We start from the raw sequence: 15065 nt of genomic DNA on the forward strand, positions 1-15065 counted from the left end.
CTTTTTATCAGACCTGTTGCTGGTGTGAGTACATCCCAGTACGAAACACACAGGCATCGTAGCTTCAGAGAGGGAGATGTAACTTGCATGAATTTGGGGTATGTAGTTTTTCTAATTACATATTTTCACAGTCTGATACTTAAACGGTTTTACGACAAACTGAGAATTTCTTGACCTGCAAAATCATCTTTTAAATTGACAAACATCATATGTGTGATTCATGGCGCAATTCAAACAGGATAAAAAAAATAATTGTCTCACTGTTGACTACTGTTCATATATTTTCTGAAATAAGGTCCCATGGTGGTGCACCAGAAGGGGCGGGACTTTCCTCTCTGTAGTTACGGAGTATTGTCCACTTTTTAGTCTGTATTACTGAAGCGCTACTTGCTAAATCAATGTTTTGGTTTTGGTGTGAACTCCGGCCAGCAGAAAGTAAGTTTCAGTTACACACTTTTAAGACATGTTACCAGTTTCAACACTTTTTATAATCAAACTGTTTGCCACTCATGTTTGACATCGTATCAGTGATTGATCTGCAGTTAATTTTGACCATGTTTTGTTAATATAGAATGAACAAGGCGATTCAAGTTTAAAGCAAGAAAGGGCTGCAGTTGGACACAAGATGGTATTAGCATTTTAATGCACAGCAGGAAGAACGTAACCTTGTTGAAAGAAAAGACAACCTAGGGCTGTATTCACAAATATTCAGAGAATATTCTCTGAGAGCTCCTAATTCAGCCTAAAAATGTCTAGCAAGGAGTCCCATCTTAGGAGGGATTTCGGAAAATGATCAGAGCAACTCTGAGCAAGAAGGGGACAGAAGTGTTAACCATATTGAGGAGGTGTGGTTGAATCTGTATTCTTTTAAAAAGGTGTGATTGGTTGATCAAAAAATAAATAAAATCGCACTCTTAGTGATAATGGGCTTAGAATGGACAGTGAAATCGATAGGCATAATCATAGAAATAAGTATTTAGACATGGTGTAATTATTAATATTTTATGTAAAGAACATCTCTGCTGAATAAACTGTAAGCCATACTTTAAAAGTATGTTGAAAACAGGCCTGCCTACTTGTGGAGCAGCCTATTCACATGTTGATAGTTGTTATATCTATTTGCTTATATTTATTACCATGCTCGTTAATTTTAGCTCACTGTCACTCAGCATTTATCTTTCCACCATTTTCTCCTCTTAAGAAACTCTTAAGCCTCTTAAAGGTAGGTTTGGTAAAGATGTTCAAATACTGTACATGTTTTTGGTTGGACCGCAGAGGGCCAGCCCTACAAACGCAAAAGTCTGTCATTGAGTGACTGCATGATAAAGTTACACGATTGGACGGCCGAGTGTTGGAGTTTCCTCATTGGCCATTGCTCTTTCAAAATGAAAAGGCGGGAACAGTCTATTATGCAAATAAGCCTGTCCAATGCTACACATCCGGTCCATGAAACTTGGACCAAGCTGTGAAACTAGGCGATGTAGTTCTAAAATGAAATGATATTCAGCAGTGGCATAGCCTATTTCTTGCCTAAAATGTTTTCAGAAGTAGATTTTGGTGGATCGATTAGACGGAATAACACAACGTTTATGTTTCTTGTTTGAAATGGCGAGCAGAAAACCAGGGACGAATCGGTTGAATTCCACGAAAGGGTACGTCTCCGCTTGAACGGCCAGTTCAGTGGAGCAGCGTGTCCTCGCCAGACCTGGTGGACACGTACCGCGGGATTTAACATTATAGACATGACCACTGACTATTTGTAGAACAATTTAGCCACAAATTCACAGACTGTCCAGACATGTACTCGGTTTTGAGCGAGTCTTGTTATATATTTGTTGAGATTCTCATTACATCCCGACAGCAATTAATAAATCAAATGCTCTGACTGAAACAAAAGAAAAGAAATGTCTAAAAGTATCTGTGGCTGTTGCAGGACTGTAGTAAAGCTGTCCAATCATTTCATGTGCCTGTCTCAGCTGTGACTACTAACAATAGTCATGTTTGTTGTTTACGTTCATAATGATAATTTTGGGGGAATGGCTTTAGAGGGAGGCCTGAAGGGACAGTGTTGCCGAATCTCTCTAGATTTAGGGACTTTTGGAGCTAGTGCTGCTAGCTACTATAGATGGAAAAGAGATGGCAACACTGGGCTCGGTGTTTCGGTTGGATCATTTTTTAAGTGTACTCGACCCTACCTTTAAAAGTCCTACTCCCTACTCCTAACAGTGTTTCACCTTTGGAGCTCTCTTAAGGGCTAAAATGCTTTGTAAATAACATTTCTTTACCAGGATATAGTTTTAACTGTAAGGGGAAATTCTTAGAAAACATAATTCTAAAAATGTTCTTAGAATTGAACCACTAGGAGAAACTTTTTGTACTAGGAAGCTTTATGAATACAACCCCTGGTGCTTTGCAGTGTTAAAAGTGTAGACACCCCACTGTGGTAGCTCTTTCTACTACAATACACAGGACAGACACCGTAACATTGTTTGGCAAAGGGTTCAAACAGTTCATAAACATCCTCTCAAAAAAACAGGCAAGGGAGAAAGCATACCACCATCACAGACCTATAACAGTATGGTTTTTGATTATTAAATTGTACAAGACTTTGTGACTTTCTTTCTAGAGCAGCTTTCAGATTACAAAGAGACCTAGTGTTAGAAAATGTACCTGGGCAGAAGCGCTCAAAATGAGAACTCTATCTGTTTCTAATGAGACCTGAGATTTTGAAAATAAAGATGCACAATAACACACAAATACAAAACTGATCCATTTGAACAAATGGAGAGACACAAAACGATGCAGCAGGAGCCGTGCATCCAGACAGCATGGAAAGAGGAATCCCAGGTCACGTATAGAGTTCTTTTACAGCCAGTTCATCATCTGAATGAGCAAGACTGCCAACAGGAAATGTCTATTACAGCTGTTTGTAGTTCCTAGAAAAGGGAAGAGACAAATTAACATGGGTCATATAAAAACTCACGATTACATGGATTGCATCTGATTAGATTTTTTTGGGATATATACGAATTACATTGCATTACTTTTCGTAGGTATAGCTACGAACGGTGTATGAGAACAGCCTGAAATGCAACAACATTCATTTTATAACACTGCAGATAACACAAACCTACCACTGCCAGTGAGGACCTCCACCTCCACTGTAAAGTTTTTCTGTCCAAGAAGTCCTATTGCAGAGACTGTGTATTTCCCGGCATGCTTTCTGCTTGAGTGAGTGGGCAGAGCAACCACCTGTCCATCCCTGAACCAGGTGACTGACGGTTGAGGGTTTCCTCTCACCTCACAGCTCAGGCTCTCTCCCTCTCTCACCTGCAGCTTTGTAGGACACACGAGCTGTGGACCAACTGAGAGAAAAGGGTTAATAAACTATGGTATCGCATCAGTGCATAGACTGGTGTACTCGCCGATACCCGATCCCAAATTTTGGGCAGTATCGGCAACCTTTCCAATACCGGTATCGGTATCATGTGAATTTCTTGCTTTTAACTCCTGCGAATGATGCAAATTTCGCATATTCGCCTCTTTGCATTGACTTTGTATGTAATCGCACCACACTAAAAGTTTGCTTTGCATTTGGTGTGAATGCCCCATTACATAGAGGTAAAAATTAAACACACTCACAGAGGATCGTGGCAGTGAGTTTTTTTGACATCACCACTGGAGGGAGCTGTGGTCCTTCAGGTCCCAGTTCTAGCTTTGCATCACACCAGTACTGGGCTCCATCATCTTCTTTACTCGGGGTGATGTTCAGAGTGAAGGTCTCATTCACTGGTGTCTTCTCTGTGTTATTCTTGGACTGTCCTTGACCCAGTGCTGTCTGTCCTCTGTAGAAGGTCACAATGAGGTTTTCAACAGGAGCCACATCCTGTACTGTACACTGCAGAGTGTACTGGTGACCCTCAGACATCTGCCCGGTGAGATTAACAAAGCTGATGGACACATTATCAGGAGGCTCTGTGGAGACAGATCAACATATAAACCACACAGAAAAGGATTCATTCTCTAACATGTCAGAAAGACAAACGTATTAACTCACTGTAGACTATTAGAGGGAGATCAATGTAGCACTGGCCTCCCTGTTCAGACAGAGCATAGCACGTAGGCTTGATGCTCCAATCAGTCATCTCGTCCACACTCCAGATCAGAAAACGATCCATCGTGAGTGCAGGAGCTGCCTGGAGTTGCAAAAGGTCACAAATCACAAAGCTATTAGGATTCTGTTTAAATGGTATCTACTATAGAATATTGCTATGTGGGTGGCACTAGTTTATTAGATAAACCTGCACATGAAATAAATCCCATCTTTGTGAAGCTTATAATGTTGGTTATTTGTTGGCATTGATGATGATCATGTCTGTGACTATGTGCCGAGTGGCTGTTCAGAGCGTTGGCTGTTCAGATTATCCGGCCTTCTTGGAGTCTCTGGGAGTGGCCCCGGAGAGCGCACCACCTTCGTACTCCCTAACGGTCTGGACACACAGGGCGCGTGAGCAGCGCCTGACAGCTGCCTCGCTGAACTACTGCGTGATTCACGCGTTGGTTGTTCCTACCAGCTGCGTTTCTGCTGCTGCCAGCCCTTTCTTTCTACATAGAGTTTGCCTTTCATAATGGCCATTTAATTTCATTATAAATGTCATTTATATTTATTTTGGACAGGAAAAGGTTAAGAAACATGGTAATTTGTAAAAAAAATAGTAATAATCCACAATTAAAACCTTGTACTATCCGTGCAAGTCACTGCATGTTCTACAACACTGTCCTCACGGTAAAAATAGGCGAGATCTCAAATCTCTAGAAGAGACACAGCTGCCACGCAGCCGAGCTGCACGTCTCATGCCGGCTGTGTGGCTGCTCTAACCTGTTTACATGGATACCGAAATAGAAAACAACAGGTTGTGCAGCCGCCACGTGCTGCTCATGCGGTTTGCTAAGGCATTAAAGGTACAGTGTGTAGGGTTTGACGGCATCTAGTGGTGTAGTTGCACATTGCAACCAACCGAGTATCCCTCTGCTCACTCCTCCCTTTCCAAGACTGCGGTAACGTGAGCCGCCGAGTGCAAAACCGTGGTTACGATGTTCGCCTTGCTCAGAGGTCATCCTTACCATAATAACACTACTTTAGGAGCAACTGAAGTCAGACGGCGCTGGTGGTACCACGGTTTTGCACTCTCCAGCTGGCCTTCAGGTACACAAACCATTCAGATTTGGCTCCCCTTCCTATGTTACATGCAGGCTCATTAGAATATATCACCCACAGCTTGAAAACTACCTTTAAAAAGGTGCACCATATTTTTCTCGCAAGCCACTCAGAGCAGTTTGGACTTTTTCAGGATGGGGGCTTAAAGAGACAGGTGCTAAAACAGAGCCTTTCAGACAGATGGTGAATACAGTTATATTCAGACAGACAGTATGAGAAAAATTAGTTTTTTGAACATTAAAGCATATAAACATGCTCTAGTAGAAACCCAAAATACAAGTATGAACCTGAAAATGAGCATGATATGTCCCCTTCAAACCAACAGGGTTTTTATATATTAGAGAGCATTAATGCCCTTACCAGTGAGACTTCCCAACCAAGAGCAGAAAAACCCATCCTTGATACAGAGCAGTTAGCTGTGACTGGATCTCCAAACCTGTGAGAGGAGAGTTTACACACAATTAGTTGTCACTAATTTACACAGAAACAGGGAAAAAGTACGCTTCCCAAACAGGTCCGTGGTAAAGCAAAGAAAGAAAGCTAAGCTAAGCTAAGCTTATCAATGTAGGCAGTCCAATGCTCTAAGGGTAATAGCCCTGACACACCAAGCCGACGGTCGGCGGTGGATAGTTTGGGCCCTTGTTTTTTCGGTGTGTCCCGCACCGTCGGCGCTAGTGTCGGAGGTTTTTCGGCCGATTCAGTATGTTCTATTAGCGGCACCGCCATTCGGTGAGTGAAATCACTCTGATTGGCTGTTCAGCTTAAACTCTTCATCTCACCTGATCATTCCAACAAACAGATATTTTCACAATGACATGGCCATTTGGAATGAAGCTAAGTGGTGAACGAGAGTGGTGTGAAAATGGTCACAAATGGTCAGCTTCTTTGTTTGATGTACGTATCATACGCCTTCGGGGCTGCTAGTTATTTGATGTCGGCTTGGTGTGTCTGGGGCATTAACATGCTCAAAACACTACAGGACTGTAAATCTCCTCCACTCCTGAGATTCTTTTGAAATGAAGGAAAGGAAGACACATGAGAGAAAATGTTATTTGGACTTTGGTTGAGCAGCAAGCCTTTTAATTACTGAAATAATCCCCAGCTCCTCCTGACATACCTGACTACCAGGGTGGAGGGTGACATTGTCAGCTGGCAGCCGACATCTCCTGTTGCCTCTGAAACACTGAGAGAAGGAGAGGGTGGAGATGGGAGGATGGTTGGAGAAGGAGAGGGAGGTAAAATTTGCAATGGAAGAGGTGGAGCAGGCGTGTATATGGAAACAGGGGATGAGGTAGCTGAGGTCACAGGCGTGGTCAGGGAGTGAGAGAGGAAGAAAGACACAATAACTCAACTGAATATGTAAACATATAAATAAATATATCTTAAAGGCTCCCTCTGAATCATTGTCAACAGACACTAACAGGTAAAAGTTATTTTTCTCAAAGAATGCATAACATTTAATAATAATTCTCTTTAATCTTCCAAAGTATAATAACCTGACTCCACAAAGGTATATGTAGTTAAAATATCTGTGGTGTTAAATCTTATTACAGAAAAGAAATGCTGAATCTCTTCATTTGTTTATGTTGGCTGTATGAACTTATGAGTCATTTCCCCTGTCTTTATATAATACAGGCGAGGGTCAATTGAATTTTGCCATCTCGTGAAATAATACTCTTTTTAGCTGATCTATTGTGAACCATTGTTTGGTAGCGCGCTGAATACACCCAGTGTGTTCCTCTGAGGAAGGAAGGACACCCTGCCCAAGTCAAAGAACTCGCTCTTCTTTTCTATGACCATTGTTCCACTGAATCCTGAGGTTGTTCTGCCTATCAGATGATCTCACCCACAGTAGCTCTCTGGTGTGGGTGTGTGTGGGTGTCGGCATACCGGCTGTCAAAATGTATAGTTATGTTTCCCACATGCCATTCTGACAACTGAGTGAAATAAGACAACTGCCAGATTATGTCCATACTTGCAGTCTATGGAGCTGAATAAAGTCAGGAATCAAAATGAAATGATTTTTATCCTGATTCACTTGTATTCAGTGATGGAAGACATACTCAGAGCCTTTAAAGGAACAATATTACAGTGTGAAAATCTGCATTCCTGCATTGTTACTGCATTGTTACCTACTACACCCACTAGTAGGTATTATCATCTATTCACATGGTAGATCACCGAAAGAAGGTATAAAAGAACACAACAGCGACCTCTAGCGATTGTAGTAGTTATGACAAGAGCAAAAGCGGAAGTCAGGTGCTGTAGTATAGACACTGTGAAAGGGTTTTCACCCAGGAGATTGGAGTTCGTATCTCATGTGAAACCAACAATGTAGTTGTTTGTGTTCGTAGTTATTTTACCCCAAAACACAATGTTTTTAAAAAATTTAAAAATAAATTAAATTAAATAAAAAGTGTTTTTTTTTGTTGCCTAAACCCAAAGAAGTTGTAGTTTTTTTTTTGTATTTAAGGTTAAAGGAATACATACACATACGTGTAAAGGGACATACAGACAGCAGCACAACATATATAAACAAAAAACATTAAAAAAAGAAAAGGGAAAAAAAAGTGCTACCCGTCGTAATGACTGACTGATATTAGTGACCGACGTGACAAAATAAGTCAATGTTTTTTTTGTTTGACGGGCCACGAACACTGGTCTCCTGGTTGAAAGTCTTGTGTTTGTTCGACCCATCCACCCTCCGCGCTTAGCAGGCTCTCATGCTATTAATACTACGTAATTTGCTACTACTGTCGAATAACGCTGTGGGTGGGTTTACATTGGAGTTATTTGACAGCCTGGTTCGTCATATACAGTCGCTAAAGGGTGTCTCCGATGCCGAGGGGTGCTTACCAAGCAGCGGTACATGACAAGTTGGGAGTGACAATGGGTTGAAGTATTAGTAAGCAACATGTCATCATGCAGAGGTTCGTATGAGATCTTACAAAAAGTTATTCCTCATTTTTTGACCATTTCTTTTCACCTACATATGTCCAGCAACACGTCAATTTCCACTCATTAGATGCATTCAGTCTTTTCAAAATAAACTTGTGTCTTCACAGGAAACTGCTTAGGTTTAGGCAACAAAACTTCTTGGTTAGGTTGAGGAAAAGATTGTGGTTTGGGTCAAAACCACAGAGGTCGCATTACTTAAGTACGTAAGTTACATGACAAATAAATCAACATTCATTTATGGTTTCACACAGGGTATGAACAGCAAGAATAGCTACAACCGGTGTATGAGAACAGCATGTAGTTGCAAAATATACTTAAAGTATTAAAAATGAAAGTACTCATTGTGCAGAATTGATGCTTTCAGCAATTTATTCGAATTTTGGATTATTATAACACCACTTTGAATCTACTTCATGAGGTGCTGGGAAATTCAATCTATTAACAATGCATTCATTTTATGAGATGATATATTTTATTTGAATTCCGTTGAATCAGTAAAGGAACTAGAAACCAAAGCAATATACAGTGCAATACAGTACAATATTTCCCTCTAAAAACTAGCCAATTTGAAGTATTAAGTGTCACAAAATGGAAATACACTTACAAATACATCAAAATCATACTTAAGTACAGTAAATGTATATAGTTACTTTCACAACTGCTAGTATTGTCATGTACTGTACATGTACTGCAGATTAAATGCCCTCATAGTGATGTATTTCCCTTCGTGATCCTTTCTACCTGTGGTTCCCAACGACCCCCCCACAGCGTTCCTACAATAAATATGAGATCAGATGATTTCAGATAGTGAAAAAGAAGAAAAAACATATAAGCCTACTCACCTCCTTAGTCCTCTAAAAATGTTTGAAAGTAACACAAACTTTGGTTGAGCTGCTCAAACTTCACTGACATTCACAAACTGTGACAAGGGGTCGCAAGTAGTTCATCCCTCACAGCAGAATGTACTGTGAGGGATCACAAGCCAAAAGAAACGTTACTGTTTCAAACTACCAGTCGCTGTCCTCAGCTCTACCTTTCCACATTGAGCCTTTCGTCTCATTGTACCTGTCTACCATAGCATTCACCTGGTTGTCATTTCACTCACCTGAGCCCAGCAGGCTAAACAGCAGAAGCGTGATTGGCCGTCCAGACGCACACATCCTTCATCTGGTTCACAATACTAGCTGCTGATGTGACGTCTCTCTCGAACACCGGTCAGGCTACTGGCTGTGTGATGCTGGCAGTGACACGGCCTGAGACTTGTGAGAAAACACGGGGAACTTCAGGTTTTTATGGGAGTGTGGGTGTGTATGCATGTGCCTTTTCTTTTTTTTGCATGTGTTTTCTGCGTCTGAAGCTGATGATCAGGCGATTCCTTTGCTGTGGCCTCTGAAACCCACCATGGGCGTTCTCTGTTAGTAAATCAAGAGAGGAAGGAAGGGAGGGTCAAGAATAATGCAGTGGAGTGCTGCAGCACAGAGGGCACGAATGAGTATGCATTGTGTGTGTGTGTGTGGGTGGGGGGGGTGTGCAGTAGAGGTTTTGAGAATACAAAACGGCAGACTCAAAGATGATGTGTTATAATAGAAAACCCAGTACAACTAATAGTTAGTTTAAATCAGAACATTTCTCTGGTCATGTGGCCAGCCATGTCTTTCTTTCGGCAATGGTTGAAAGGCTACATTTTACCAAACCAACAATAATTACAATGTTTATTTTAGTTGTTTTAATAAGTAATGGTGTATATGTTGTTTCAAAATAAAATTTGATTATAATTGCTTATATTTAGGATGAACATGGTTATTGCTGGCCTCCGTGGGTCCCCCCTAGCGGCTGGGCCCCAGAAAGCTTTCCTCTTATTACCCCCTCATGACTGTGGTTTTATAAGTAAGGGATAATGTACAGCGAGCCGGTCATTGTTGTGAAAGAAAGCCCGACAAGGCGATGCTGCACCCTGATGTGGAGCGGAGGGGTCTCTCCGGTCTGATGTCAGACCAGAGTCTGACATCAGAGCTGCGCCCATATCAACGGTCTGTTATAAAGAAATAACAGACTGCAGAATGCCGTGATTGACCAATCAGAGTTGAGTATTCAACACAGCCGTGCAATAAAAGGGCAATAAATTCTCTCTCTCTGGTCTTCGCTCTGTCTGTTAATTTTCAACCTTGAACTGTAAGTTCACGCCCATGTTGACTGGTATTGCTGTGATGTCAGAAATTTCCCGATCAGGAAGTCTGGAGCTGAGAGTATCGACAAGGCTTCAGGTGTGCACCAGTTTTCAGTCTGCTCTCTGATTGTTGGGGTTTTGGTGAGACATTCTTCAGGTAGGTGCTCTTTGATTTACAGTATATTTCTGTCATCAGTGATTTTAATGGTAACTGTGGTAACTGCAGATAGATTGGTGAGAGAGTTGTGCTCCTGTAGGATACTGGGTCTATCTATGCCTCCATTTATCTGAATGTTTGAATCTTTTGTTTTTATTTTTGAAAGAACCTTTTTGGGATGAATTCATAACACATGTAAAATATTTCATCATTGTCCAGTGAAAACCAAGTTTCCCCAAATTTGGTCATTTTTTTTTTTCTTTTAGAAAAACTAAAGTATTCTTTTTAATATGGAGGACCACATGTGTCACATGAATAGTTGTCAAGTATTTGGTTTAGGGCTGTCAATCACTTAAAATATTGAATCGCAATTAATCGCAAATTAATCACAAATTTTGTATCTGTTTAAAATGTACCTTTAAGGGATATTTGTCAAGTATTTAATACTCTTATCAACATGTGAGTGGACAAATATGTCTGCTTTATGCAAGTGTCTATATATTTATTATTAGAAATCAATTAACAACACAGGTACTGCATTTAGCATAAAAATATGCTCAAATCATAACATGGCAAACTGCAGCCCAACAGGCAACAACAGCTGTCAGTGTGTCAGTGTGCTGACTTGACTCTGACTTGCCCCAAACTGCATGTGATTATCATAAAGTGGGCATGTCTGTAAAGGGGAGACTCGTGGGTACCCATAGAACACATTTTCATTCACATACCTTGAGGTCAGAGGTCAAGGGACCCCTTTGAAAATGGCCATGCCAGTTTTTCACGCCAAAATTTCACGTAAGTTTGGAGCGTTATTTAGCCTCCTTTGTGACAAGTTAGTATGACATGGTTGGTACCAGTACGAGATGCCAGTATCTTCACTCCAGCTTTAAAACTGAGCCCGCTAGAACCTCCGAAATATCAATTGCGTTAATGCGTTAAAGAAATTAATGGCGTTAAAATGAATTTGCGTTAACGCGTTGTTATCGCGTTACCTTTGACAGCCCTACATGATACCTTTGATCCTCTATACTTTTATGGATGACAATATTCTCCTTCTTCTAATGCTAAATAAATCATTTAAAAAAAGCAGCCCATCAGCTGAAAACGAAGCTGTTTTTATTAACTTATGAAAATCTGACATCTTAAGAGACGTGGTTTTCCAAGACAGCGACCCTGAAGCTCAATAACCACCTGAACCTTATTAATCTCATCCAATAAAATGCTCTTTCCTAACTATTGTCCCCTCTCCTACCTGTTCAGTGATTAGACATGCTGGTGCACCACCTGCTCTTGGAGACTCTGGAGGACCTCAGTGGCGATGATTTCAATAGATTTAAGTTTTATCTAAGTACGGAGATTCCCAAGAGCCATCTGGAGAGCCCACACCGGCACGACACTGTCAGTAAGTTGTTTGACCGCTACGGTGAAGAACTGGCTGTGAACGCGACTGTTGAGATCCTGAGGATCATGAAACACAACAACGCTGCCGAGGAGTTAGAGAAAAAACACACAGGTGCAGTAGAACAACGAGTTCGTAGACGCTGTCTAAGATTTGCTTAATTGTGTCTCTTACTGATTGCCTGATCTTTATTTCCCAGAAGCAGCAGCAGCTCTGGAAAAAGTCTCTCGTCCACTTGTAACCTCCTCGTCTGTTTTGGGTCTTCCAACTGGTCAGGAAATCTTTGCTGACGATGCAGCTGGTGCCATCGCTTCTTGGGCCCTAATTGCCAGTGATGAGGGTGTGATTATCAGGGGTAATGTTGGTGGTAATGTTGACTGTGATTCTGGCAGTAATGGTATAATGATTATCAGTGGAAATGTTGGTGGTGTTGGCAGTTATTGTTAGTCGTCATTTTCTTGTCATGCATTTAATGTTATTTAGGTAGAAATTAAGTGAGATGTCATATGAATCATGGTAAAAATGTATTCAACTGAAAGGTACCGCTAAAGCAGCCGTCATCTCTATAAAGTTACGAACACGCCCGAACATGGAAACTCACAAAAAACATACATTTTCAAACGCTACTTATGGAAAGACGTTTTCAATGACTTCATGGGTCACAAACCATGGTAACAACAAGGCTGCGGTCGAATAGTCGTTTCTGTTTAGGAAGGTTCCTAACTGAGTGAAATGACCCGGATGTGTCTAAGTGGCAGCCATGATGAGAGCTGGTCGAATTCTTTAAATGCTGAGGAAAGGTGCTTCAGTGTTTCCTTTCTCATCTCCTTTAGCATAGGATACACTGGACCATCCAATATTTATAATATTGTTATTGTTCAACACATGACATTTCAGTAGAGACATCAAAATTATGACAATAGAATAGAAATAATTTTGTTTTACTTTTGTACGGCACTTTATAGGCGGACGTTTTACTGGCGTCCGGTAGTCGCTTCCAGTCCAAAATAGCGGAAGCGTAGCTCTGCTGCTGGGTGCTGATGTTGCAATGGAACGAACAATTGACTTTCACTTCTTATCTATATACGTTCTTTGACTGCACTCATTTCTTATGCGTTATTAATAAAGTTGCTTAAAAAAAAAAAAGTATTATAAGTGCAGTCGTATTCTATGAGCACCGTCATTTTTTTTTATACTATTCGGCTGCAGACAAAATGTGTCCCAGCCGTGTTCGTCACTTTTTGTGTGTGTATTTTGTTTTTGTTTCTTTCTGCAATTTTGTTTCTTTCCCTTTTTTGTTTAAGATGTATTTAATATTTGAATCGTAGCTTATCATTTGTTATGTGTTATTTATTTGGAAATTTAATGACTTAAGTACAGGGGGGAAATGATGAGATTATGAGATATGGGGCTAGATATTTTCTTACTGCTCTAAAGTTGTCTTTTCTCCGATATTGTTTGTCTTCTCAAGTATTCAAATATAAATTGTGCAATAAAAGAAGACAACATGTCAACATGTCTTATTTGATAACTGGGACAGAGAATCTACACTTCTGAGAAGACAGTTAAAACATTTATCTAATTATTGTTTTGTTTTTTTAAATCTGGAGTGATATTTTGTGGCCATTCATCTGTGACTTTCAAGAGAACCAAACTAATGTGTCACTGTATTGCACCACACCATGTCTCTGCTGCTGCACTTTGAACATGATGCCAACTTCCTGTTTGGTCGGTTGAAACCGAAACTTAAAATAATTTCCGCAATTTTCTGCACATTATCTCTCGGTGGTATACTGTTGAGACTGTTGGTGACACGGTAAGTCCTTTTTGGATTAAGTAATAAATAACTACTAATAAATAACTGTGGTTCTGTTGAGGTGAAGCCTGCTGGTTCCACATTCAGATTAAAGGATTAAATTCACAGCAGAAGTTTGTAAAACCTGCTGCACCTGTTGACGCTGTTGTAACCTTGACTGTGTTGAAAAATGCCGGACCAGTTTAGACATGTAGACTATAGAAGATTCTCAGATCCAGATGTGAATCCAATAATGTTTTCTTTCTATTTAGGAATCCTTTATAAAGGGTTTATGAGCTGTAATTAGTGGCTTTATGAATGTTAAAACATAATTTGCTAATGCTTTATGGATTGGTGACTGTACTCTATGAGTAATTAAAAAGTTGTTGCCTTGTTGTTAGTTGCCAGGTTGTGGAAAATCCTCTTCAGCATGTCGTTTTAAAGTAGCTCTTTAAAGGAGCACTCCACTGCTTTTATACATGAAGTTCAGTGTTCTCATCATCATGGGGAAGATATTACTCAAACCAAGTATAAGTCTGGGCCATGTATGCTCAGTCTGTGAATTTGTGGCAAAATTGCTCTACAAATAGTCAGTGGCCATGTCTATAATGTTAAATCCAGCGGTACATGTCCACCAGGTCCGGGGAGGATTTAATGAGCGTTACCAGTCCGAAATGGGGGCAGCGGCTGTTGTCAAAAAAAGCACCGGAGTTCCGTCTCTTTGCTTCTGTACTCTTTGACTAGGGGACGCGCTGCTCCACTCAACTGGCCGTTCAAGCGGTGACGTACCCCATCGTGGAATGCACCTGATTGGTCGCTGGTTTTCTGCTTGCCGTTTGAAACAGGAAACAACATGGTGGCCTGCTCGTAAACTTTCTGTTATTCCGTCTAAACAATCCACCAAAATCTACTTCTGAAAACATTTTAAGAGAGAAATAGGCTACGCCACTGCTGAATCTTGCTTCATTTTAGAACTAGATCGCCTAGTTTGACAGCTTGGTCCAAGTTTCGTGAGCCGGACGCCTCGCGCTGGACGGCTCATTTGCATAAAGGACTGATCCCGACTTTTTATTTTGAAAGAGCAACAGCCAGTGAGGAATCTCCAACACTCAGCCGACCAATCGTGTAACTTCATCACTCACTCAGTGACAGACGTTAGTGTTTGTAGGGCTGGGATGTGATGGACATTATGGGAAATGTAGGACGGGGTGGTTTTGGGGCTTGACCCATACCGCGGACTAAAAGTCAAGAAATCTTTTTTAAATCTTGTGAGTCCTCCAACTTAATAAAAGAGCAATATTAAATAGAAGGAGTGCCCCTTTAGGAGGGATGGGTCATGATCTTCCAATTTTCGAATAGTCATTATATTAT

At 40.8% G+C, this 15065-nt stretch overlaps 2 protein-coding genes across 2 annotated transcripts in view; one reads left to right on the forward strand and one right to left on the reverse strand.

Annotated features, from left to right (window-relative positions):
* Positions 1-628: 628 nt before the first annotated feature.
* Positions 629-9457, reverse strand: LOC141764487 (intercellular adhesion molecule 1-like). Its single transcript, XM_074629764.1, has 7 exons — positions 9282-9457; positions 6336-6513; positions 5579-5654; positions 4058-4196; positions 3643-3975; positions 3135-3365; positions 629-2936 (listed from the first exon to the last, which is right to left on the reverse strand). Exons 1-7 carry the CDS (start codon positions 9334-9336, stop codon positions 2866-2868), a joined length of 1083 nt encoding a protein of 360 aa, XP_074485865.1. The 5' UTR covers positions 9337-9457; the 3' UTR covers positions 629-2865.
* A 4163-nt stretch (positions 9458-13620) lies between these two features.
* LOC141764488 (caspase b-like) overlaps positions 13621-15065 on the forward strand; it is a 3087-nt gene continuing 1642 nt past the window's right edge. Inside the window, exon 1 of the mRNA XM_074629766.1 lies at positions 13621-13715. The gene's annotated coding sequence lies outside the window, so the exon portion shown is untranslated. The remainder of the gene's footprint in view (positions 13716-15065) is intronic.

Source organism: Sebastes fasciatus, chromosome 3, assembly GCF_043250625.1.
Source record: "Sebastes fasciatus isolate fSebFas1 chromosome 3, fSebFas1.pri, whole genome shotgun sequence".
In the NCBI taxonomy this organism is placed as follows: domain Eukaryota; kingdom Metazoa; phylum Chordata; class Actinopteri; order Perciformes; family Sebastidae; genus Sebastes; species Sebastes fasciatus.